Source organism: Prunus avium, chromosome 3 (genome assembly GCF_965620075.1).
Source record: "Prunus avium chromosome 3, drPruAviu1.hap1.1, whole genome shotgun sequence".
Classification (NCBI taxonomy): Eukaryota; Viridiplantae; Streptophyta; class Magnoliopsida; order Rosales; family Rosaceae; genus Prunus; species Prunus avium.
The window spans coordinates 5,569,546-5,596,654 of NC_142286.1; the positions used below are offsets into that span (position 1 = coordinate 5,569,546).

Sequence of the window (27,109 nt, forward strand, 5' to 3'; positions counted from 1 at the left end):
CCAACCTATATGTGTGTTCCATCAGGCCTCTTGAAGCCAAACACTTCAAGCCTTTTCTTTTATCACCCTCATCATTTTCCCTACCTTTGTATCTCAATCTGAGATACTTAACCTCTTGTAGCCATACCCTATAACTTAGAAATATACCAAGGTGTGCCAAGATAAAGTTTGAAGCAAGGAAGTTGCTATCGTGTACCTAAATGAAAATTGGTGTGAGTCTGTGCAATAAAGTTAAAGAGTTGCAGATCAAATCAGCAAAGATGAAAGTGTTTCAATATGATCTAAGTGTGAAAAATAAAGTCCATGCCAGGTGATACCATGAAGTTTGCAGCCATGCCAATCTAAATCAATGATACCTTGCAGATCAATGAAGAATGCAACCTTGGTATGTTCTTAAGTTACTTGTTTTTCCTTCCAATTCTTCCATTTCCCATAACCTTAGCCTTTCATTACAACCTTGGAAAGACCTAGCTGATCTTTGAGGATGTATTCATGGGTGCTGGTAAGTATGTGTGTATCTCTATTCTTAGTATTTGATTCCTTTCATGAGATGTAACCAAAACTTGTGCTTCTATTTCTTACACTCGCTTATGCTTTCTTGAGAGAATTAAACCTTAGGTTCCGAGTGATTGAGTGTTATCTGTGAGAATTAGAGTCGAAGCATGTTCTCTATTCAAGGTTTGAGTGTGCTTGCTTTGAAGCCGTGTGCCTTTGAGCTATAGCTTCCACTTGTACACACTGATTGATCACCTATCTTGGCAACTCTATGGTGTTGGAGGTATGACTAAAGTTTTCTTTCATTTTCATTAGTTGATTTCAAAGTTTGTTTTTCTAACCACTTTGTTTTGTAGAGTCAGTAAAGCGTTTATGGGTATCGTTTCTGTTAAACCCTTAGGAGACACAACCCCTCCTACTAGGGATGCCTAGAGGTTTAAAAGCTTGTTGCATATGCTCAATGCAATCGAGTTACCTGCGGAAGTGGTTTACTTAACTTCTTGTTTTTGTTTTGTTTTGTTTTGCTCGAGGACTAGCAAAATCTAGGTCTGGGGGTATTTGTTCGGTTCACAATTGTATATCATTTTGTACCCTTCTAGCTTATGATTTCGTTATGTTTTTTAGTTAACCTTGTGCTTTTAACCTCTTTTGTGTTTGTCATTCAGTTCAGGGAGCTCTAGGTATCACTTGAGACTTTTGAAGTAAAATGGTGAAAACAATGTGTAAAAACTGAAGACTGAGTTACAAATTCATTTCGGACATATCTTTTTCATCTGTGCTTGGATTGGGCCAATTCACGTGTGCTTGGAAAGAAGACATTCTGAACCTGAAGATGGACAGCTCAAGCTCATCAATTGATTAATCCAAGCCCAATCCGTGAGCTCATCAAAAGACACATCATTCTGACTTGCAGATGAGCTCATTGCTTGCTTGGTCATGACTGACATGAGGATGAGCTATTGGTTTCTGGATGGAAGCTTGGTCATGCTGACATGAGGATGAGCTATGGCTGCTGGTGGGATTTATTGGTGAAGTGCAGCAACCAATTCAGATTTTATAATACAAGTGTTGTATGCATTAGCCATATTGAATTCAGATTTGTCACTCCCCTCTCCCTATAAATACCGCTTCAATTCCAAATTCAAGGTGTGCAAGCCTGGGATTCACAACCCCACAATTCAGCCATCCTTCACTCCATCCTCCCTCAAACACTTCCATCATTTTCCCAAACACATTCAGAAATTATCCTCAAACACTCTCACAATCCCAAACACTCCAGCAATCAACCAAAAGCTCTAAACAGCCTCAAATCACCAAAACAACTCCAGCAAACCTCTCTTCTATTTCCCTACGAATTTCATCTTTCTCAGCCATCACCACTCACTCAAACTCATCCCAAATCACCTCCATATCCTTCATACATCCGTCTAGACGTGAGAAAGCTCTTGGAGAAGCATTAGACGTGGAGAAGCACTTGGAGAAGCCTTGGACACCACAAGAACTTCAGAAAAGGGGTTTTTCTACTCTTATTGCATTCATTATGTTTTCTCATTTCTGTTCAAGTCTCTTTTCCATTATGAGTAACTAAATCCATAACTAGGGCTTTGATGTAACCTAACATGAATATTCTGGGTTTATAAATTTCAAGTTTCAAGTTTGATTCATGATTCATGTTCTTATTCATTTCGCCTACTTGCCTATATGCTGATCGGAATGCCTAGCTACCATTCAGATTTGTATATCTTGGTTTGAATTAAGAGTAGACACCATGCTTTAATTCAAATTGAACTATGAATAGGAAGAGTGTGTATGTGAATTCGACAATCTGGATTAGATACATACTTGGTTGTTTAAAATGTTCTTCTATGCTTAATGGATTCCTAATGCTTAATTTTAGGTTAGACAACAAATGATCAAATTAGGGAATTAGGAATACAAGGTTAGGACCAAACACCATGGCTTAATCATACATTAGCTAGAATCAATCTTTGAATCTGAATTAGACTTGTCACTTGAATCTTTATAACCCAGAATTGAATTGTTATGGTGAATCGAATGCCCTAGTCTCCAAACCTGTGTTTTAACCTTCAAAACCACTCTTTGTTACTTTTGTTTACTTGCTTTCCTTTGCAATTTCAGTTTGTTCATTTCTTTCTATAATCACAAGCATTCTCACTTCAAAGTTCATTTTAATCTTGCTGCATTTGTTTTCAAACTCACTCTTGCTTTAAATTCTGTTTTAGACTTAACTTCCTAACTTCTTGAATTTGGTAATCTAAGTACATAACTAATTTTAACTTCTCAGTCCTCGTGGGTACGACCTCGTTCGTTCTTGTCTTTCTATACTACTGATTGGCTTGTACACTTGCGAGTTAACATAATTAAACAACAACATTACCCCTTACATTTTTCCTGCCAATGATATACATACCCTGTGAAATTGGAGACAATCTTGACATTGAAAATAGCAGAGGCATGCATCATTTTGCAAACTCAATGATGAGATTGGGATATGATGCATATTTCACATTTTCCACCCTATTATAATGGAAATTTAAATTATATATACAAAATTCTTTACTGATAATGATAACCACCCCAAGCTAAGGACGGCTCGGCATAAATTAATACAACTTCAGTCAGACTATGGCATTATATATATCCCTTGAAATACAATATACAAATTGCTGGCTCAAAGAAGAGTAACAAAATTTTGATTCCAAATCCAGCATTTCAGTACAACGCTGGAGGAAGTTTCAACAAATTGAAGACTATAAGTCTGCGTCCATCTTGAGATGAAATTCTTTCCACCATCTTGGAGGCCTGACATAATGCTTTTGACAGTCACCCACCCTTCTCTAAAAAAAGTTCGTCTTTCCTCTGTAGGAAAAAAGAAAGAAAATTGGGTGATGGGTGGTGAATCCGCTTTTTGATAGACTTTTTTTCGAGCAATTGTGGCCGAGAGAGGAACAATCCTCAGCCGTAGGTTATAAACCTCAACTACAAGGCTTTTGGACCGGATTGATGGTTGAGTATGTCATTTAAAGCAAGAACCAAAACAATCCACAAGCAAAGGCATGCTAGTGCCGAGGGCAGAATGATCATTAGTACAATTGGGTGATGGGTGGTGAATGCACTTTTTGACATTGAATTTTTAAAACAATTGTGACCGAGAGAGGAATAATCATCGACCATAGATATACATGGGCATATATAATTTGTAGGACATTAGAAATTAAAAGTTATTAACTTTTAGGGGAAAAAAACATAAGTCAAACATTTTTTGAAAAATATTAGCTCATGATAAGAAAAGAAAAAAAATCAAATAAGAGATCAAAACAAGAACTTCAAGAGCATTGCAACAAGTCAAAACATGAACTTCAAAAAATACAAGACATGAACTTCGAGAATTCAAAGCATGAACTTTAAGAAATCAAAACATGAACTTCAAGAATTCAAAAACATGAAGTTCAAGAATTAAAAACATGAATTTTAAGAAATCAAAACATAAACTTCAAGAATTCAAAACATGAATTTCAAGAGCATTGAAACAAGTCAAAACATGAACTTCAAAAAATCAAGACATGAACTTTAAAACATGAACTTCAAGAATTCAAAACACGAACTCCAAATACGAGATATAGTAAAGGAAACATATCAGAGGACATGCATATGTGATCAGAGAAAATTAAGCAAGGCAAGATAGCTGTAACAGAGGTACTTATATGTCGATTACAAATAATAAACTTAAAGATTAACATGCAATCATCACATCACTCTTAAAATATAAATTCTCGCTTCTTTCCGAAATCACAGAACGAAGAAGCAAATATAAACAAAAAACGAAGAAGCAACATAACATAAACAACAACATCATCATATTTAATAGAACGAAGTATAAAGAAAGAACAAAACAGAACAGAGCGCCAAGAGAGAACAAAAAACCCCAATTATCTGTACTACGTGCTCCCTACTACTTTCTCCTTACCAAGCAAGAAATTAAAAATACATAAATCACAAAATGAACGGGAAGAACAAAGATAAAGGAGAGAGAGATAGAGAGATTGAAGGAAAAGAAATTAACAAAGTTTGGAAAACTTTGAGTTCGGAGTTACCTGAGGCAGTTGAGAAATTCAACCAGACTTTGAGTTCTGATGTCCCTGAGATTTTTGAGAAATTAAGTCAATCTATCCAATTCATAGAGAATTGAAAAACGACGACTATTGTAGCTGTTTTGGAGGCTGTCGCGATTAGCTTGTTGTCATTTGGTATGACAGCAGCGTCCTGTTTTAATATTGCTAAAGCACATACTGCAAGTGAACAGAGGCTGTGGCTGCGGCAGCGAGAGCAAGCCAAGCAGCCCCTTCCGCTCCATGACTGCTTGGGCTCCTCGAAGGGGGAACAATTGTGGCTGCGGCTGCGGCAACGATAGCGAGAGCTGTAGCGGTGGCAAGCCAAGTAGCCCTGGAGTAGTCCCTTGAGGAGGCACCCACTGTAGGACGTTAGAGCTTCTGCAACATTGCAACAATTCAAAACATGAACTTCAAGAATTCAAAACATGAACTTCAAGATTTCAAAACATGAACTTCAAGAGCATTGAAACAAGTCAAAACATGAACTTCAAAAAATCAAGACATCAACTTTAAGAATTCATAACATGAACTTCAAGAATTCAAAACATTAACTTCAACAGCATTGAAACAAGTCAAAACATGAACTTCAAAAAACCAAAACATGAACTTCAAGAATTCAAACCAGGAACTTCAAAGAGCATTGAAACAAGTCAAAATATGAACTTCAAAAATTCAAAGCATGAACTTTAAGAAATCAAAACATGAACTTCAAAAAATAAAAACATGAACACCAAGAATTCAAAAATGAATTTCAAAAAATCAAAACATGAACTTCAAGAAATCAAAACATGAACTTTAAGAATTGAAAACATAAACTTCAAGAGCATTGAAACAAGTCAAAACATGAACTTCAAAAAATCAAAACATGAACATCAAGAGCATTAAAAAAAAGTAAAAAAACAAAACAAAATCAAAACATGAACTTTAAGAATTCAAAACATAAAAAATAAACCAAATAAAAGAGAGATAGTAAAGGAAACATACCAAAGGACATGCATACGTGATAAGAGCAAATTAAACAAGGCAAGACAGTCGTAACAAAGGTACTTATATGTCGATTACAAATAATAAACACAAAGATTAACATGCAAACATCACATCACTTTTAAAATATAAATTCTCGCTTCTTTCCGAAACCACATAACGAAGAAGCAAACATAAACACATAACGAAAAAATAACATAACATAAACAACAACAACATCATATTTAATCGACCGAAGCATGAAGAAATAACAAAACTGAATAGAGCACCCAGAGAGAAGAAAAAACCCCAATTATCCATACTATGTGCTCCCTATGGCTTGCTCCTTACCAAGCAAGAAATTAAAAATATATAAACCACAAAATGATCTCATGAGATTTATCTTACTAACCGACTATATCCATGGCTAGGAGTCTAATAAAGAGAGATCACATAAGTCCAAGACATATCGCAATTTGTGTGAAGCTCCCAAAAGTACCCCTTACATGTCGATTATGCTTTAATATAGGTACTTATATGTCGATTTCAAATAATAAACTTAAAGATTATTATGCAATCATCACATTACCCAAAATATAAATTCTCGCTTCTTTCCGAAACCACAGAATGAAGAAGCAAATGTAAACACATAACGAAGAAGCAACATAACATAAACAACAGCAACATCATATTTAATCGATCGAAGCATGAAGAAAGAACAAAACAGAACAGAGCACCCAGAGAGAAGAAAAAACCCCAATTATCCCTACTATGTGCTTCCTATAGCTTGCTTCATACCATACAAGAAATTAAAAATATGTAAACCACAAAATGAATGGAAAGAACAAAGATAAAGGAAAAAGAGAGAGATTGAAGGGAAATAAATGAACAAAATTTGGAAAACTTTGAGTTATGAGTTACTTGAGGCGGTTGAGAAATTCAACCACGCGAGTTCTAACGTCCCTGAGATGTTTGAGAAATTCAGTCTATCTATCCAATTCATAGAGAATTGAAAAACGACGACTATTGTAGCTGTTTTAAGGGTTGTCACGATTAGCTTGTTGTCGTTCGATGTAACGGCAGCGTCCTGTTTTAATATTGCATGTTAATCTTTAAGTTTAATATTTGTAATCAATTATGTTCTAACATAGGTACTTATATGTCGATTACAAATAATAAACTTAAAGATTATCATGCAATCATCACATCACTCAAAGTATAAATTATCGCTTCTTTCCGAAACCACAGAACGAAGAAGCAAACATAAACAAATAACGAAGAAGCAACATAACATAAATAACAACAACATTATATATTTCATCGCTTCTTTCTTCATGCTTCGATCAATTAAATATATAATGTTGCTGTTTATGTTATGTTGCTTCTTCGTTCTGTGGTTTAGGAAAGAAGCGAGAATTTATACTTCGAGTGATGTGATGATTGCAAGTTAATCTTTAAGTTTATTATTTGTAATCGATTATGCTTTAACATAGGTACTTATATGTCGATTACAAATAATAAACTTAAAGATTATCATGCAATCATCACATCACTCAAAGTATAAATTCTCGCTTCTTTCCGAAACCACAGAATGAAGAAGCAAACATAAACACATAACGAAAAAGCAATATAACATAAACAACAACATTATATATTTCATCGATCGAAGCATGAAGAAAGAACAAAACAGAACAGAGCACCCAGAGAGAAGAAAAAAACCCCAATTATCCCTACTATGTCCTCCCTACGGCTTGCTACTTACCAAACAAGAAATTAAAAATATATAAACCACAAAATGAACCGAAAAACAAAGATAAAGGAAAAAGAGAGAGATTGAAGGGAAATAAATGAACAAAATTTGAAAAACTTTGAGTTATGAGTTACTTGAGGCGGTTGAGAAATTCTGTCTGTCTATCCAATTCGTAGAGAATTGAAAAACGACGACTATTGTAGTTTTTTCAGGGGTTGTCGTGATTAGCTTGTTGTCGTTCGGTGTAACGGCAGCGTCCTGTTTTAATATTGCATGTTAATCTTTAAGTTTATTATTTGTAATCGATTATTCTCTAACATAGGTACTTATATGTCGATTACGATTACAAATAATAAACTTAAAGATTATCATGCAATCATCACATCACTCGAAGTATAAATTCTCGCTTCTTTCCGAAACCACAGAACGAAGAAGCAACATAACATAAACAGCAACATTATATATTTAATTGATCGAAGCATGAAGAAAGAACAAAATAGAACAGAGCACCCAGAGAGAAGAAAAAAACCCCAATTATCCCTACTATGTCCTCCCTACGGCTTGCTACTTATCAAACAAGAAATTAAAAATATATAAACCACAAAATGAACCGAAAAAACAAAGATAAAGGAAAAAGAGAGAGATTGAAGGGAAATAAATGAACAAAATTTGAAAAACTTTGAGTTATGAGTTACTTGAGGCGGTTGAGAAATTCTGTCTGTCTGTCCAATTCGTAGAGAATTGAAAAACGACGACTATTGTAGTTGTTTCAGTGGTTGTCGTGATTAGCTTGTTGTCGTTCAGTGTAACGGCAGCGTCCTGTTTTAATATTGCATGTTAATCTTTAAGTTTATTATTTGTAATCGATTATGCTCTAACATAGGTACTTATATGTCGATTACAAATAATAAACTTAAACATTATCATGCAATCATCACATCACTCAAAGTATAAATTCTCGCTTCTTTCCGAAACCACAGAACAAAGAAGCAAACATAAACACATAACGAAGAAGCAACATAACATAAACAGCAATATTGTATATTTAATCGATCGAAGCATGAAGAAAGAACAAAACAGAACAGAGCACCCAGAGAGAAGAAAAAAAAACGAAGAAAAAAAAACCTCAATTATCCCTACTATGTGCTCCCTACGGCTTGCTACTTACCTAGCAAGAAATTAAAAATATATAAACCACAAAATGAACCGAAAGAACAAAGATAGAGGAAAGAGAAAGGGATTGAAAGGAAATAAATAAACAAAATTTGGAAAATTTTGAGTTATGTGTTACTTGAGGCGGTTGAGAAATTCAACTAAGCTTTGTGTTCTAACGTCCCTGAGATGTTTGATAAATTCAGTCAGTCTATCCAATTCATAGAGAATTGAAAAACGACGACTATTGTAGCTATTTTGAGGGCTGTTGCGATTAGCTTGTTGTCGTTCGGTGTAACGGCAGCGTCCTGTTTTAATATTGCATGTTAATCTTTAAGTTTCTTATTTGTAATCGATTATGCTCTAACATAGGTACTTATATGTCGATTACAAATAATAAACTTAAAGATTATCATGCAATCATCACATCACTCAAAGTATAAATTCCCGTTTCTTTCCGAAACCACAGAACGAAGAACCAAACATAAACACATAACGAAGAAGCAACATAACATAAAAAACAACATTATATATTTAATCGATCGAAGCATGAGGAAAGAAAAAAAACAGAACAGAGCACCCAAAGAGAAGAAAAAAACCCCAATTATCCCTACTATGTGCTCCCTACGGCTTGCTCCTTACCTAGCAAGAAATTAAAAATATATAAACCACAAAATGAACCGAAAGAACAAAGATAAAGGGAAAAGAAATGGATTGAAAGGAAATAAATGAACAAAATTTGGAAAATTTTGAGTTATGTATTACTTGAGGCAGTTGAGAAATTCAACCAAGCTTTGAGTTCTAACGTCCCTAAGATGTTTGAGAAATTCAGTCAGTCTATCCAATTCATAGAGAATTGAAAAACGACGACTATTGTAGCTATTTTGAGGGCTGTCGCGATTAGCTTATTGTCGTTCGGTGTAACGGCAGCGTCCTGTTTTAATATTGCATGTTAATCTTTAAGTTTATTATTTGTAATCGGTTGTGCTCTAACATAGGTACTTATATGTCGATTACAAATATTAAACTTAAAGATTATCATGCAATCATTACATCACTCAAAGTATAAATTCTCATTTCTTTCCGAAACCACAGAACGAAGAAGCAACATAACATAAACAACATTATATATTTAATCGATCGAAGCATGAAGAAATAACAAAATAGAACAGAGCACCCAGAGAGAAGAAAAAACCCCAATTATCCCTACTATGTACTCCCTACGGCTTGCTCCTTACCTAACTAGAAATTAAAAATATATAAACCACAAAATGAACCGAAAGAACAAAGATAAAGGAAAAAGAAAGGGATTGAAAGGAAATAAATGAACAAAATTTGGAAAATTTTGAGTTATGTGTTACTTGAGGCGGTTGAGAAATTCAACCAAGCTTTGAGTTCTGACGTCCCTGAGATGTTTTAGAAATTCAGTCAGTTTGTCCAATTCATAGAAAATTGAAAAATGACGACTATTGTAGCTATTTTGAGGGCTGTCGCAATTAGCTTGTTGTCGTTTGGTGTGACGGTAGCATCCTGTTTTAATATTGCATGTTAATCTTTAGGTTTACTATTTGTAATCGATTATGCTTTAACATAGGTACTTATATATCTATTACAAATAATAAACTTAAAGATTATCATGCAATCATCACATAACTCAAAATATAAATTCTCGCTTCTTTCCGAAACCACAAAATGAAGAAGCAAACATAAACACATAACGAATAAGCAACAGAATATAAACAACAACAACATCATATTTAATCGATCGAAGCATGAAGAAAGAACAAAACATAATAGAGCACCCAAAGAGAAGAAAAAACTCCAATTATCCCTACTATGTGCTCCCCAACTGCTTGCTTCTTACCAAGCAGGAAATTACAAACATATAAGCCACAAAATAAACAGAAAGAAAATAGATAAAGGAAAAAAAGAGAGATTGAAGTGAAAGAAATGAACAAACTTTGGAAAATTTTGAGTTATGAGTTACTTGAGACGGTTGAGAAATTCAACCAGGCTTTGAGTTCTAACGTCCCTGAGATGTTTGAGAAATTCAGTCTGTCTATCCAATTCATAGAGAATTGAAAAACGACGACTATTGTAGCTGTTTTAGGGGTTGTCGCGATTAGCTTGTTATCGTTCGATGTGACGGCAGCATCCTGTTTTAATATTGCATATTGATCTTTAAGTTTATTGTTTGTAATCGACATATCAGTCTGTGGTTTAACAGAGGTACTTATATGTCGATTACAAACAATAAACTTAAAGATGAATATGCAATCATCACATCACTCTTAAAATATAATTGATTCTTTCCAAAACCACAGAACGAAGAAGCAAACATAAACACATAACGAAGAAACAACATAACATAAATAACAACATCATCATATTTAATAGGTCGAAGCATGAAGAACGAACAAAACAGAATAAAGTACCTAGAGAGAACAAAAAACCTCATTATCCCTACTATATGCTCTCTACTGATTTCTTCGTACCAAGCAAGAAATTAAAAATATGTAAACCACAACATGAACGGAAAGAACAAAGATAAAGGAAAAAGAGAGATATTGAAGGGAAATAAATGAACAAAATTTGGAAAACTTTGAGTTATGAGTTACTTGAGGCAATTGAGAAATTCAACCAGGCTTTGAGTTCTAAGTCCCTGAGATGTTTTAGAAATTCAGTGAGTCTGTCCATTTCATAGAGAATTGAAAAACGATGACTATTGTAGCTATTTTGACGGCTGTCGCGATTAGCTTGTTTTCGTTTGGTGCGATGGCAGCATCCTGTTTTAATATTGCATGTTAATCTTTAAGTTTATTATTTGTAATCGATTATGCTTTAACATATCACTCAAAATATAAATTCTCGCTTCTTTTTGAAACTATAGAACGAATAAGCAAACATAAACACATAACGAAGAAGCAACATAACATAAACAACAACAACATCATATTTAATCGATCGAAGCATGAAGAAAGAGCAAAACAGAATAGAGCACCCAGAGAGAAGAAAGAACAAAACAGAATAGAGCACCCGAAAAAACATGGGTGTCCATAGACGAAAATTGGGTGTTAACAAACCACTCAAAACAACATTAAAACATTTTAGGAGCAAAAGGTGGGTGTACGGCCCATTAGACTGGACCAAAGCCCAATAAAAATTTTCCAACAAACCTGGCATCTTAATTGTGAAAATTTTCCAACAAACCTGACATTCATCAATTCATACTTCTACATGGCTCTCTATTATAGAAACCAAACCACTTCAATCTACCTAGAATTTGATACAACAACTATATCACTCTCATAATCAGGCCATTGATGAGAGTGGAAGCAAGTCCTTAAACAAATGTTACAAATGCACTAAATGATTCCATTAAAATTCAAACCACTACAATTTACATAGAGTTTGATACCCAATGTCTATCATTCATAATGCCATTGATGATTGAACATTATTACTAAATGCAACGCGCACCAAATGATTCCATTGAAATGACAAAAATGAAAAGTTAGCAAAGTATAGATAATCATCTTAAAAATAACATTCACTGAAACCTTAAGTTTTTGTACCACATGATTTTCAAAATTTTAACGTTATTGAAATTGAAATACATGGTTAGAGAAATCGAAATCAAGCTCACCTGAATAACTGAGAGTAGAGAAGCGCAAGAAATCCAAACTTATCTAGCTGATTCCAGAAAGAGATTGAAGGAGAGACAAAGGCGTAGAGGGATAGAAATGGCCTCGCTGAGAAAAGATTTCCTTTATTCTGATGACATTTCGAAGTTTGTATTCCTAAAACCTTGTGTATTCTTCTGTTAAGATCATCGATTGGTGCTGCATTACTTTCCTCTGCAATTTACATATAGTTTGATACCCAATGCAGAGCTTCCTTTGATGAATGAACATTATTACTAAATGCAAAGCACACCAAATGATTCCATTGAAAATCACCACTTAAATCTTCCATTCCCAGTGTGACATGACAAAAACGAAAAATTAGCAAAGTATAGACAATCATCTTAAAAACAACATTCCCTGAAACCTTAAGCTTCAGTACCGGATGATTTTCAAAATTTTAACATTATTTTGCATCTTGTACACCAATAATTTGAACCTTATAGCAACTTTTAATAAACAGATCAAAATTCCCCAATCTGCCTGAATCGTATTCTATCATAGCCAATGTTTTCAAAGGTGAGGCGTATAGGCAAGGCGTTTTTAGTAGCGCTATGCGAGGTGTAAGCCTTGAAGCATTGAGGCGTAAGTCTTTTGAATATTAATTTATTTTAATAAGATGAAGAGGATTCAGGGACGGATCCAGGATTTCAAAATGGGGTGTGCTAGATTTTAGGTTTGGCTAAACCTTATAGGGGGGCTTATGGAATTAATCATAATATTATATAAATTTATTTAAGGACATATCATTTTTATTTTATTTATTTAAAAAGTCCAATTTTAGACCAACAATGTCAGCAACAATTGATTATTTATGCTTAAAATTAACATTAGTTGACAACGCACAACTCATACTGCAGCTTATTTAGTATATGTCTTGTATACTAACAATAAGAAAAGAAAAACACTTGACTGGGCTATAGCTCAGTTTGTACATACTGCAGGTCCGTCCCTGAGAGGATTCTTGAAATTGATGGAGATTATTTGGTAAGGGTAGAAATTAGGATTGTACTATACAATATATATATAATTCCATGTAATAATATATTAATTTAGACCCAAAAAAAAAAAAGAGTAAGGAGAAAAGCTACAGTCGGCTGGAGATATAAAAGGCAAGAAGATATTAATTCTCCTTGCCTTAAGTTTATTACAATAAAAGGAAGGAAAAAAAACAGAAACTTGCGTTTTTTTATTTTTCAAAACACTCCAAGTGAAACGACGTCGTTTCACTTTAAGTTTTTTTTTAAACACTTCAATCGAAACGACGTCGTTTTATTACAATAAACCGAAAAACACATAACACGCGAGTCGTCTTCCTCGCAGAGCCGCAGCCAATTTGCAGAGTCTCAAAATTTCTTCCGGTTCAGAGTGTCCAGATCTGTCCGCCTCGCTCCGCCTTGCAACGCCTCCTCACGCCTTGGAATTTCCCAATATCCCATCAAACCCAGAAAAAAACTGTTTTATTTTCCCCACACAAACTCATAAAACGGAGGAGAAAATTACCACACATTCCATCAAACCTCAGAATAAAACATTATACTATCGAATAAAAAATCAAATCCCCAAAAGAAGAAGAATTTCAATACCTCGTGTTTACAAATTTGACTTTTATTCTCCAGACGCTTCAACACAAACTCAGAAACTTCCTTGTCTTCGTCCCAAGTGGCCCCCAGGTAGACAACACGCAAATGATCCACAACGGCCTCAACTTTTATCGCCAATAGAATGCCAATGAAATCCCTATAGGGTCCACCCTCGGATTGACGTTACACTCGAAATTGTATCGGAGCGGTGGAGCAAACCCAAATTTCGGGTTTTCTTCTGATGACATTTCAAAGTTTGTATTCCTACAACCTTGTGTATTCTTCTGTTAAGATCAATGGCTGGTGCTGCATTACTTTCAACTTAAGAGACAGCAGAAATAGCCTCTTGAGCAGTGTCCCGCAAAGCTGTGCATGCATCTCTTTTCACAGGATCCGACTGTCCCTTATAGTGAAATAACTCGCGCACTGCCACTTAATTTCTTTGCATTTCCCTCCTAAACTCCGCACCATACTTTCCTACAGCATATTTTATTAACCTCAGAGCCTGCAGGAAATTTGAGCATAATGGTGAAAATTTGCAAGAAACCTGGCATTCATCAACTCTACTTCTACATGGCTCTCTGTTATAGAAACCAAACCACTGCAATCTGCATAGAATTCGATACAACAAGTCTATCACGCTCATAATGACGCCATTGATGAGTGGAAGCCATTACTTAAAGCAATGTTACAAATGCAGTAAATGCTTCCATTGAAACTATAAAGGCAGATCTTTAAGATCATCATGAATGTCAAACTATAATATCTATGAAAGAGAGAATATGAAGTAATTAAAATATTATGGTTCGCTTACAAAATATTAAAGTAATTAAAATAGAAATGCAAAATTGAGCTGGGAAATTGGATTATTTGGATTTGCGTTGAGAAATCGAAGAATTGGATTTGATTTCGAAGAGAATTAGGGTTTTCCAAAGAGAGATTGTTAAAGATATAGAAGGGAATGTGGAAGAAGAAGCGGAAGAGTTTATCGGCGATGTCGCGACGTTGCGCGAATTTGATGTGCGCCTAAAATGGCGAGCACAAGAGGAGTGGATGGGCCTTTTTTTGGCCACTTGTCTTTTTTTCTTTATTTATTTATTTTTTGTTCAATGGGCCTTTTTTTGGATTAGTTAGCAAGCTGAGACTTTGTTTTCGAATGCGTTGGTACTTAACTTTGTGATAAAAATTCTAATGGTGAAGATCTTATTATTTTTCATATTAATCTTCATCTTCATCTTCCTTGCTTAAATTTAACGGGAGCCTGATTTTCGTCTATTAGTTTTATTCATTTATCGTTTTGATTTTCTGCTTTCCGTTCTTAATGTTGGATCCACATACTTGTTTTGTTTTTTGGGAAATATGTTTCTATTTGATGTTCTGACTTCGTTCAACCAAAAAATAAATAAATAAAGAAAACCAATTTTCCAATTTGAATTTTCAAGCAACATGCACTATAAATCTCAAGGTCATGAGTCCTATAGTCATTCATGTCATCTTAGTTTTTCAAAATTGATGATTTGTCATCTAAGTTTAACACCATCTAATTTTTATCCATTTTAAAAGGTATTTTAGTCTTTCCATTTTGAAGGAAAAAAAAATAAAGGAAAAAGAGATCTCTCTCTTCCTTTCCATATTTTAAAATACCATTTTCACTTCTTTTGAGTGTTGGAGTATGCACAGTCACTCCATCACTTAATATTTAGCAAAACAAATTGTGAGGATGATGTATGTCAACATAGAAGGGTTTTACGATTACAAAGTATTTGAGATTTTGGTCAAACTTTATCATTCTTAGGGGTGTATTCAATCCATACTTATAATGACTTTTTTTTTAAGTGAGTGACTTTCATAGAGTTAAAGATTTTTAATGACTATTATAGAGTTTATAAAGGTAAGTGACAAACTTGTAATGACTTTTATCATGAGTTGTATAGAGTTTTATCTACTTTTTATAATTATTTTATGATTATAAAACTCTTTGATTTCAAACTGCCACACGCCAACTCCCTTCTCTTCTTTATCTGTATCCCTCTCTCTTCCTCATCATTCCCTCAATCCAAACTCTGCTCCTTATTTTAAAACACTGGAAAATCTGAATATCAGAGCTCAATCCCTATCATAATATTGAAAAATAGTCATAACCATAGCCATCCAAGACTCTTGAATTTTTTAGCTGAAAATCTAAAAAATCTACTACGACGACATTGTTTGTCGCTGTAGCTTGGTCCAATTTCGAAACCAATTCCGGTCACATTCTGCGAGAAAATAACATTTTCTTAGCTGAAAGGCTGCTACTACGAGAAAAGGTAGTTCCTTGCTGAAAATAATCGTCGCTAACGCCACATTTTGTTGTAGTGTGGTGACCGTGAGACACAATGGAGAAAGTAAAGTAAATATAAGTAGTAGAGGAAAAATTGATAGGTCAAAAGAATCTCATTCATAGTAGGTAAAATTCGGTAGGTGCACATGGATTCGAAACTTGCAGAACTTGGAACTGAAAATGCTGATCTGACACAAGTACATACTACATTATTTTGTGAAAGAAATGACAAAATTCTTTTCCAATGTGACCTTTTTCAGGGGGAGGTCAGGCAATGTTGGAGTTTTACTTTCACAAGTTTGTAAAGTTTTCGAGGAAAGATGGAATTGCCTTGATTAATGAATGATTTGAAAGCACATGCAAGTCGATGTCAATAATTAAAAATAACTACATAACATCAATAAATAGATTATCCTCGATTTGATGAGAAACACTAAGGAGGGAAAAAAGTTCAGGTACTTGGTTTTTCTTTGTGGGGAAATGATTTCAGATCTCCTTCCTTTCTTTAAGATTTTTGTGTCTCACATATTGAAGAGAACTCCCATATTGGTTTGAGGGGAATTTTTATGGAGTGAAGAGAGTTCACCCAGGAAAGAAGATGGAGTATGTGGGTGAGTGGCCTTTGGTGACAACGATGATGCAGAGTGAAGATAGGAGAGAGACAAAAAACTTTTAAAAATTTAAAACGTTTTGTTGAAGAGTTTAAAGTCATTAGGAAATTAGCAAGACTTTTGGTGTTAACAATTAGGCTTAAAAGTATATAAAAGTCATTTACTTAACAAACTCTTTAAAAGTTATTAATTTTTTGGATACCACCAAACTTTTAAAGACTCTTTAGAAGTCACAATTGAATACCACTATACTTTGATAAACTCTTTAAATATCTTAATTGAATACCCTCAGACTTTTTAATTCTGTGAAAGTCTTTAATTTTCTATAAAAGTATTGATTGAATACACCCCCCTAGTTTTTTTTTAAATTTTTTTTTGTTGACAAAATTGGCAGTTGTGTAGTCTTTGGATATAATTAATGAGGTGATTGACTCTCAAAAACGTATTGCATGGTTGGTGTTTTAAATTGTATAGTTACAAGTTGCCCTACTCTTTGATTATTACTTTCTTAAATTATATGGTAAAGTGAATATATGCCTGAGATATGCTCATTTGTGTTTACTTGAAGGAAAGAAAAAATAATAGTATTTTTTAATTGGAAATACCCATTGTAATAGTGTTGGTTTTTTTGTTTTTTTGGGGGTCAAATGAATGAACATGTCATTACCATAGAGTGTTATATAAAAGCCCAACACAAAAGTCAAAAAAATAAAACAAGGATTCAACCAAACAAAATAAAAGCCCAATCCTAAATACAAAAAGGCCCAAAACAACCAAAAGACCCCAAAATAGTTGAACAGCCAAATCTTGGGTTTCAAATCTCCATAATATCTTTAAAATAAAGGAATTTAGATTTCACCCTCAGATAAGATTTGTTTTTTCAAAAAAAGAAAAAATTAATGTTGTACAGACTGAGGTAATTAGCTAGCAGTTGACCGAAAAAAAAAGGGGAAATTAGGCTAGCTAACTTTTACATAGGAAGGCAGGGTGTACAATGAGTTTGTCTTGGGGCCCACCCAAATTAAAATTCACAGCACCGTTGGCATACAATATGTATATTGAAAATGGGTGAGTTGGTCGAATGTTGTTTTGGAATGGGTGCGTAAAGTGCTTTCGTAAGGAGCAATGGTTGTGTTAATTATTATATTTATGTTCTGAAATTACTATGTTTATAACATTCCTAAAATACGCCCAATTTTCTTAAAATATCCTTTAATTGACATCGAAAAATATGGATAGATGAAATCTATGCCTGTCATGTAGGTAATTAATGAAAAGTTTGATGGTGAAGTTAACGCTGGAATCATATTGCAAATAATTAAAAAGATTAAGGTACTTGATTGTTAAAATTGAGAGTGCACGGGCAAACATACCTTAAGGGTGAGAGTTTAGGATACTAAATTGAGATTAACCTTAGAATTAGAGTAACAAATTAGTTTGATAAAGATTTTTAATGTAAATCTTAGCTGAATTAATATTTGATGAAAGGGTCAAAATTTGGCTGCAAAGAAGCAACCCCTGAAAATGGAATCCTTTTATGATAATTGCTTAAAAGTATTAGAGTATGTGATATTAGGGAAACAGTTTACATATTTAGTATCAGTTAATATGAAAACATAAATAAATAAAAGATTTAACTTTCAAATTACCAGCATCTATTATGAAACTACACTAAACAAACACGTTTTGTTCAACTAAAAAATAAAAATTGGTACAGTCAACCATGCTGGGCTAGCCCATCAAAACAAAGCTATTGGTCAACTTGGGCTTGACTTTGCAAACTGTTGACTAGTTAACATGGCGGGTTGAGTTGGGTTGAGCACAATATCTTTTGCAGAAATAAATAGTTTGAAAGTGTTTGATTTTCTGTTACAAAGAGGGCTAAACCCAGAGAACAACTAAACATAAATCAATCTATGCCTTAAAAGGTCATCCTTGTAATCTTGAAGTACACCAGTAATACTACCACAGAGTCAGCAGCAAAGTTAACCTCCCTGTAAATATGAAAGATGTTGCAGTCCTAGGAACTCTTCCAACACGCTCTGCGCTTATTAAGTTTTAAATCCCGTGCAATTCAAGGTCACATTACAAATTATGTCAAATTTCTTCTAATTTCGTCCAAAATACCCTTTCACACAATTAAAACCACAAGGATAAAAGTGGAAAATCCGGCAAACTAGAGAGACCAAAAATGATTTTGCCTTCACTTGTTATTAGGCAATATCACATGTGGCCTAAATTCAAGTCCCGCTACCGACAATTCCCCTCAGTATTCCATGGCTTTGGGATGGGGTACAAATTATCATCGCTCTTATAATCCTTGTATAAATATCAACAAAAGGCATGCATATATGGTGGAAAAAACAGAAGGAAAAAAAAAACAAGAAAGAAAGATTGGAGCCTGTTGCACTAACATATAATTCTGAGCACTAAAAAGAGAAGTGAATCAAATATACATCTAGCTTCTAGCTAAAGAAATAGCACAACGATTCATTCAGCCCTTGCAAAAAAAAACTATCAATAAGCAAGCATTGCACTTGCAAGTTGCAAGTTTCTTAAATAGAAACACAAAATCAGGAGTCTTTTACTAATTGGGGTTACATCTCATAATTCTATTTCACATAACCACAGAATTTTCTCCTCGGACTCGAGCCATGTACAAGTGAAAGTTTTTGTCACCCCTAGAAAGTTTATCCCTTTTTTAGCTCTTCTTCTCTCAACTGTGGGTTATTTTTTTTTTTTTGAAACTTAGCGATATATTGCATTCATTGATCAGGCACAGAGGCCTTTAGCCAAAAAGGCCAGTACAGAGGCCGTAAAGACCAGAACAAGAGCCGTAAAGGCCATAGCAATAACAGAAATTGATACCCATTTAGGGTTGATACAATTGTTGTGGAAGAGCAGAAACCACATAAGGTTTTCCAGATTGAGCGGGGAACAAGCCCCATCCTGGCCGCGCAAGGCCGGAGAAATAGCGGTAAGGAAGACCGCGAGCCCAGAAAGATCAGGCATAGAACACCAACACGCCATAAGCAGCTGAACTACAAATGCAACCAGCACCAGAGCCTCTTACAAGTAAAAACTAGAAGAGATTGAAACATAACACCAAAAATGGGTTAAGAACAAGCAGCACAAAAGGCTGTAGAAATCCGCACAGCAACGCTTAGTCACCCTGTTTGTCACCGAATCACAGATCTGAAGAAGATTCCAGCAAATCTGCAAAAGAAACAAACAAAGCGAAAAACAAACGGCCGGCGAAAGCAACCGCGGCAACCACAGGGGAAAACCACCTAAGCCACCGAAATACCAGAGCAATCCCCGGATAAGCTAGATCCAGAAAATATCTACCGGATATGCCAAGCAGCAGAGCAACAAAACCACCCAAACCCACCTGCGAGAATGAGATAAAGGCCCAAAGACAAAGCAAAAGAAAAGGTAGAGGAAGAAGGCTCAAAGAGGGAGGGAAGAAGTGGACGGAAAGCAAGGGAAGGAAAGGAGAGGGGGGGCAAGAGGAGAGTGGGGGGGGTGGGACAGAGACGGGAGAGAGGGGAAGGGAGGGGGGAGAGGAAAAGGGAAACACCCACCCCCAAAGGGGGTGGCGGCTGAAGCTGCAAACCTTGGGTTTTCTTTCCAAAGGAGAGAGGGAGAGCGGCTAGGGTTTTTCAACTTTTTTTATTCACCCACCTCTTTACATAACTGTGGGTTATTTTTTGTATGCTTATACTGCGATTTTCGAGCTTGATTGGCTGCTTGTTGTAACTTGTTATACCACCCCATTCTCATAGCTTGTGGTCTTTTATTTGAGCAATGTGAGAAAATGCGTCCAGTATCTATGCCAAGATTGATTGATAGATATGTGGTGAATCTCCAATCCTTACATATTACATGATTCTCTTTGTTATCAAATGTTTATAGTCCAAAACTGAAATGCTGCTGCACAAATTCTTTGGCTCAAAGACTAGATATGAAATGATAACGACATTGTGAAATTTCTTGAAACCTAACCACAAATGAAAATTCTTCTGACCGAAATTAACACTAGGTTAATTTCTACAGTTAATGGGCCAATTTTTTGCTTAATTAACTGAGACCCAACCACCCCTAGAGCTATTTCAATGTCTAAAAAGAACCAATTGATGCTTCCGCGGCTAGGCCCTTGGGACAGAAGCCAGTCTCGAACATTGACTAGCGCATGGTCAACCATCACTTCGGACAAAAGGGTCCGATGCTACAGTGCCCCACGCTACAGTACGTCACTTTGGACAGATTTGTGTCCAAAGCTTCAGTAAATCACTTCGGACATAAAGTGTCCTACGCTACAGTAAAAACCAATTAATGTAATAATAACAAAATTAAATGGGTTGTAATTACAGCTCGTGAAATTTCTTGAAACCTAACCACAAATAAAAATTGTTCGGACCAAAATTAACACATTATAATTTCTATAGTTAATGGGCCAATGAACAAAAACGTAGCAAAAGATTGTATAAAGAACTATTGGCCCAATTTGCTACAGCGAGGATAAAAACAACAGACCAACAAACAAATTGATCACCTGTGGAAGGCACCAAAATTTATTAGTGAGATGTCATTAAAATTAATAAATTTGAAGAATGAAATCCCTTCTTCACTTAAAAAAAGAAGTTCTGAATTTCAGTAGAATCCCTATTTTTCACATTCTACAACATAACCTGTTCTCTTTTGACATATTAGTTTCAAAATTTTCAAAAATTAAGTTGAAATACCTAGAAATTCATCCTGGTCAAAAGTTCGAAAGTTTTTAACCACTAGTGATTTAATTAAGACGACAAGGAATTTTATGTCTAAAATACTAGAGCCACTCTAGATAAGAAATTACTGCTTTCATAGATTGAACGGTCATCGAGTAAAACGCTTTTATCGGATATCAGGTTCGTAAAAATAAGTTTGGTATGTCAACTCCCACAATCAAGAAAATAAAAGGTGAAAACAAGCCATATATGGAAGAACTATAGAAGACAATTACCCAATGGACAGCCATGCAAAACTGACTTTGCCTTCGCCCTGATACGCCCAGGAAGAATTTCTGATAGGAGGAGACTGGGCACTGGACCAGCTCCAAGAGAAATCATCAAGACAAACCTGCATAAACCATTTGATAATAAAGAGTCGACATTTACAAATCCAAAACAGCTCCTATGCATATTTGCTTTAGTATTTCAGAGTCATGTAAAGATAGCATGGGGAACTGTAAATGTGCAGGCACAATGAATTAAATTAATAAACTGAATAGTTTATGCTGAAATTGTGTATAGCATTATTATATGATATTTCACTCAATCATGTCAAACTTTTATATATATCATGTGGAATTAGGTTTGAATCTAGAAAAAAGAATGGCTTACCAACATGCATTCATGTTTATATTTTTAATCATCCCAGGGAAAGACCCATTTCAAAGATTCCAAAACTATTCAATGTGCTGCCAATGCCATAACCTAGCATTGTTTTCTTCTTTATTTTATCTTTACATATTATAACATAGTTTTCTGTCTTTTCTAAAACAAGAAGGTTATATAACATCAGTTTTCTAGTTTATTTAATGCAAACAAAAAGGAAAAACCTAAGTAGGAGTAAATGCGACAGATACCACACAACAGACATAACTGACAGTTCTGATACCAATATTTCAGCTCAAAAGTTTGCATCAAATAGTCAGTGTTTTTAGGAGCCTACCATGCCAGAAAAACTTCCAAGAAGAAGCACCTTTCTTCCAAGCATATCCTTCAAGATCATTGCAACAACATGACCCTAGAATAGCATAAAGAAACCGACCAAAAGATAAAAATAATAGTACAATGAATACATGAGGAAACAAATAAGCATAATCTAAAAGATGCACAAATAAAATGCTTGAGAGTAAACCCAACCATACCAGATAGATTCGCAATCCCAACACATATGTTTGCCAGATCTGAAGGCGCCCCAAAGCTTTTAGAGACAGTCGAAGAAAAATAGAATACAGCATTTATGCCTGATAGCTGTTGTAAAGCAAAAATGGTAGACCCAATGAAAACCACTGCAAAATATGGAGGCGATAAGGTAATCATGCAGAAGGAAGCACATATGTCAAATCTAAATAAATCATATATTAATGTGAATTAAAAATATACTTTTGAAATGTCGGCCATACAGTAGCTGTGAGAACTTTACTGCCTCAAGTTCATCCCCTCTGTCAGACTTTGACAATTCTGCTATTGCAAATTTAACATGTGCTGCTCCTAAGAGTTTCTCAAATTCAGCTTCAGCTTCAGTGCCTCTTCCTCTCTGAACCAAGTCAGGAAAAACTGTTAGCATCAATGTTGATATATAGCCTTCAATGGGTCAAAAATAGAATGAAACGCATTATATCTGACTCATACCTAGAATTAGCAGTTTGACAAATTATCACAGCTCTTATAATCCTTGTATAATATCACCAAAAGGCATGCGTATATGGGAGAAAAAAACAAGAAAGAAAGATTGAAGCCTGTTGCACCAACATATAATTCTGAGCACTAACATCCAACATTTCCGATAAAAGAGAAAATGAACCTTCTCTCTACTGGAAACAATAGAGAAAGCGAAGGAAAAATAAAAGAAGAAATTAAAAGAATTACCCTTTAAGTCAGAACTGGATTACGAAACGCAATTATCAATCAGATCACTCCAGATTTAGATACAAACTGGATTAGGAGATGACATACATGATAACCAAATGAATTATACTAGACAACAGGTACATTCATACCAAATATACATACATACATACATACATATATATATATATATATATACATACATATAAAATATATTAATTCCTTAGACAGCAGTAAATAACAAACTTTTTACTTAGTATTTACATATCAAAATCCAATGCCCCTAAAGCTGCAGAGATCTCAACCAATTCAAGCCAACAAATAGGAAAAGTTATATTGAACTGAACACAAGACACTAACTTGACCAACTGTTTTAAAGATTGGTGATTAAGAAATGAGAGCACAAAACCTTGAAAAGCTACTGAGGACTCTCTGCACCCAACTCCATGCAAACAGCAAGTACAGCAGCAGGAACAGTAGATACCAAAAAACAAACCCGCCACCTAAGCATCAATCATGTTGAAAGAAAATAGTGCTTTAGATAACTGTTGGAAAATAAATAAGATGTGTAACATAAGAAATAATAGATGAAAACTTGAAATAAAAAGTTTTCGAGAATATTGTGATCCCATGAGATTTATCTTACCAACCCACTATATCCTTGGCTGGGAGTCCAAAAAGAGAGATCCCATAAGTCCAAGACATGTCGCAATTTGTGTGAAGCTCCCAAAAGTTCCCCTTACAAATGCTGGTGAAATCTGCTCAAGTGAACAGAGCATGCTTAAATATTTAAGAAGATCAAATGGAGCCTAAGCAATTTCAATTGACAGTTGCTGAGAAAACAACAAAGATAATTTCTTATACCTCTGACACATAGATTGCAGCAACAGGTGTATTCCTACAATCTTGTGTATTCTTCTGTTAAGATCAACGGCTGGTGCTGCATTACTTTCCTCTTAAGAGACAGCAGAAATAGCCTCTTGAGCAGTGTCCCGCAAAGCCGTGCATCTCCTTTCACAGGATCCGGCTGTCCCTTATAGTGAAATAACTCGCACACTGCCACTGAATTTCTTTGCATTTCCCTCCTGAACTCCGCACCAGACTTTCCTACAGCATATTTTATTAACCTCAGAGCCTGCAGAAAATTTGAGCATAATGGTGAAAATTTGCAAGAAGCCTGGCATTCATCAACTCTACTTCTACATGGCTCTTTGTTATAGAAACCAAACCACTGCAATCTACATAGAATTTGATACAACAAGTCTATCACGCTCATAATGACGCCATTGATGAGTGGAAGCCATTACTTAAAGCAATGTTACAAATGCAGTAAATGCTTCCATTGAAACTATAAAGGCAGATCTTTAAGATCATCATGAATGTCAAACTATAATATCTATGAAAGAGAGAACAGTATTTATGAAGTAATTAAAATATTATGGTTTGCTTACAAAATATTAAAGTAATTAAAATCGAAATGCGAAATTGAGTTGGGAAATAAAACAAACACCTGAAAATGTGAAGCAACTGTGGGAAATCAGAGTCTCCTGGGAACAGAGCCTGCCTCCTCACCATCACGGCTGCAATTCCAAAATCAAATAATAGCATAATCACTCAAATTAATATTGTCATCAGAAATTAAAAAGATAGAACCTGCAATGAAACTTTGAGAGTACCCAGACGAATTGAAAAGTTTAAGAGAGTTTTGGTTTTGGTAAATAGAGTTGGGAGAAACTAAGATCTTAGGGCATGAATTGGGAGAGAATCAGAATCAAAGTAGAAATCAAACCCTAACTCAAAATCGAACTCAAATTTGAATTCAAAATTGAAACTGAAATACATGGTTAGAGAAATCGAAATGAAGCTCACCTGAATAACTGAGAGCAGAGAAGCACAAGAAATTCAAACTTATCTAGCGGATTCCAGAAAGAGATTGAAGAAGAGACAAAGGCGTAGAACGATAGAATTAGCCGCGCTTAGAAAAGATTTCTTCTCTTCTGATGACATTTCAAAGTTTGTATTCCCAAAACCTTGTGTATTCTTCTGTTAAGATCATCGGCTGGTGCTGCATTAGTTTCCTCTGCAAAGATAGCAGAATCCCTGTAGGGTTCGAAATTGGATCAGAGCCGTGGAGAAAACCCAAATTTCGGGTCAGATATGCATGAATTGGATAGGATTGAAGCCGCGGAGTGATGGATTATTTGGATTTGCTAAAACATAGAGAATATTGAGAGTAGAGAGTGGAAAGTGTAGAGAGAATGAGAGTTGTAGAATATTTTCTGATTTTCACTTATGTTTCATTACTTACAATCAACACATATATATACAAATTCCTAAGACATTAGTCAAGCCCCCCAAGTTAGGCAACCAACCAAGTTAGGCAACCAACCTAGTCAAGCCCCCCAAATATTGTAGGTGCCAAACATTAATTGACTACATAATTAACACATTAATTGACTACATAATTAACACATTAATTGACTACATAATTAACACTCCCCCTCAAGTTGATGCATAGATATCACCAATGCCCAACTTGCCAAGAGAGTTGTGGAAAGCTATAACAAGAGACTTCCTTCATTAATATGTCTGCATCAAGCTTCTTCTTAATAAAATGTCGATCCACTTCAACATGCCCCCTCACGTGGGACCACTACATGGTGGGCCACACGTGGAGCAAAGGCCACATTGAAGTTAATCATTTCGGTCTGTCGGTGGCAACACCAAATCCAAGTGCAGCCGGTTGGTCGGTAGATCACATAAACCATGCGAACAAGGCAAAGGCAAAGCAAAGAACACAGTAAGGACACAGAAACCCTGTGAACACGGCAAGGACACAGAAAACCTGTGAACACAGCAAAGGTAAGGTAAAGGACACAGAAACCCTGTGAACACGGCAAGGACACAGAAACCCTGTGAACACGGCAAAGGACACAACCAAACCCTAAAATAGGGAAAGGCACGTCAAGGTAAAACCAAACCCTAAAAAGAAAGGGTAAGGCAAGGTAAGGCAAATAAAGGCCAAGCAAAGGCAAGGTGGCAAGGCATGGCAAAGAAAGCCCAGATAGGGCAACAAAACCTTAAAGATAAGGTAAGGCACGACAAAGGCAAGGGCAAGGCAAACCAAACCCAAGCAAAGGCAAATGCAACCAAACCCTAAAAAATAGGATAAGGCAAGGTACGGAAAGTCAAGAGCAAAGGTAAGGTCAATGTTGTGTAGATTTAGCTGCACCAAAATGGATTCAGCTGCATCCTCAACTTGTGATACTCGCAAGTGCACGATCCGTTTGTAGTTTAGCGTATGTAAGTGCGAGGTCGATTCCACAGGGATTGGTGATTGAATGATCCAATTCAGTTTTCCTACACAAAACAAAAACAAAAACAAAGAACATGAAAGAAGGAAGAAAATAAGAAAGTAACTCAAGCAAATAAGTTCCCAAGTTCAATTTAGATTAATGGATTGATTCTAGCTAAAGTATGATTAAGCCATGGTGTGTGGTCATAACCTTGTGTTCCTAATTCCCTAATTTGATCATTTGTTGTCTAACCTAAAATTAAGCATTAGGAACCCATTAAGCATAGAAGAACATTTTAAACAACCAAGTATGTATCTAATCCCTGTTGTCGAATGTCCATACATACTCTTCCTATTCATAGTTCAATTCGAATTAAAGCATGGTGTATACTCTTAATTCAAACCAAGATAGCTAACATGCAAGCCTAAATGGTGATCAATCATTCAAACTAGCATATTAACTTATAAGCATAATGAATAAGAACAAAAACCATAATTGAAACTTGG

At 35.2% G+C, this 27,109-nt stretch overlaps 1 protein-coding gene across 8 annotated transcripts; it reads right to left on the bottom strand.

The window, feature by feature from the left end:
* Positions 1–3,063: 3,063 nt before the first annotated feature.
* Positions 3,064–25,595, bottom strand: LOC110760712 (uncharacterized). 8 transcript variants are annotated; one of them, XR_015834342.1, is made up of 12 exons: positions 25,177–25,594; positions 24,818–24,887; positions 24,172–24,442; positions 23,954–24,065; positions 23,717–23,810; positions 23,092–23,198; positions 22,843–22,996; positions 22,605–22,748; positions 22,406–22,480; positions 21,696–21,811; positions 4,611–5,006; positions 3,072–3,375 (listed from the first exon to the last, which is right to left on the bottom strand). XR_015834342.1 is itself a non-coding variant. In XM_088249914.1 (10 exons), the coding sequence occupies exons 7-10, from the start codon at positions 22,695–22,697 to the stop codon at positions 4,757–4,759; spliced, it is 534 nt and encodes a 177-aa protein (XP_088106040.1). In that variant the 5' UTR covers positions 22,698–22,748; positions 22,843–22,996; positions 23,717–23,810; positions 23,954–24,065; positions 24,172–24,442; positions 24,818–24,887; positions 25,177–25,592; the 3' UTR covers positions 4,136–4,756. The 8 variants fall into 8 exon arrangements, 4 of the variants coding, with proteins under 4 accessions (XP_088106040.1, XP_088106041.1, XP_088106042.1 ...); XR_015834344.1 differs by lacking the exon at positions 23,092–23,198 and having other exon boundaries at positions 3,064–3,375; positions 22,605–22,710; positions 22,863–22,996; positions 25,177–25,595; XR_015834343.1 differs by lacking the exon at positions 23,092–23,198 and having other exon boundaries at positions 3,065–3,375; positions 22,605–22,710; positions 25,177–25,595.
* Positions 25,596–27,109: the final 1,514 nt, after the last annotated feature.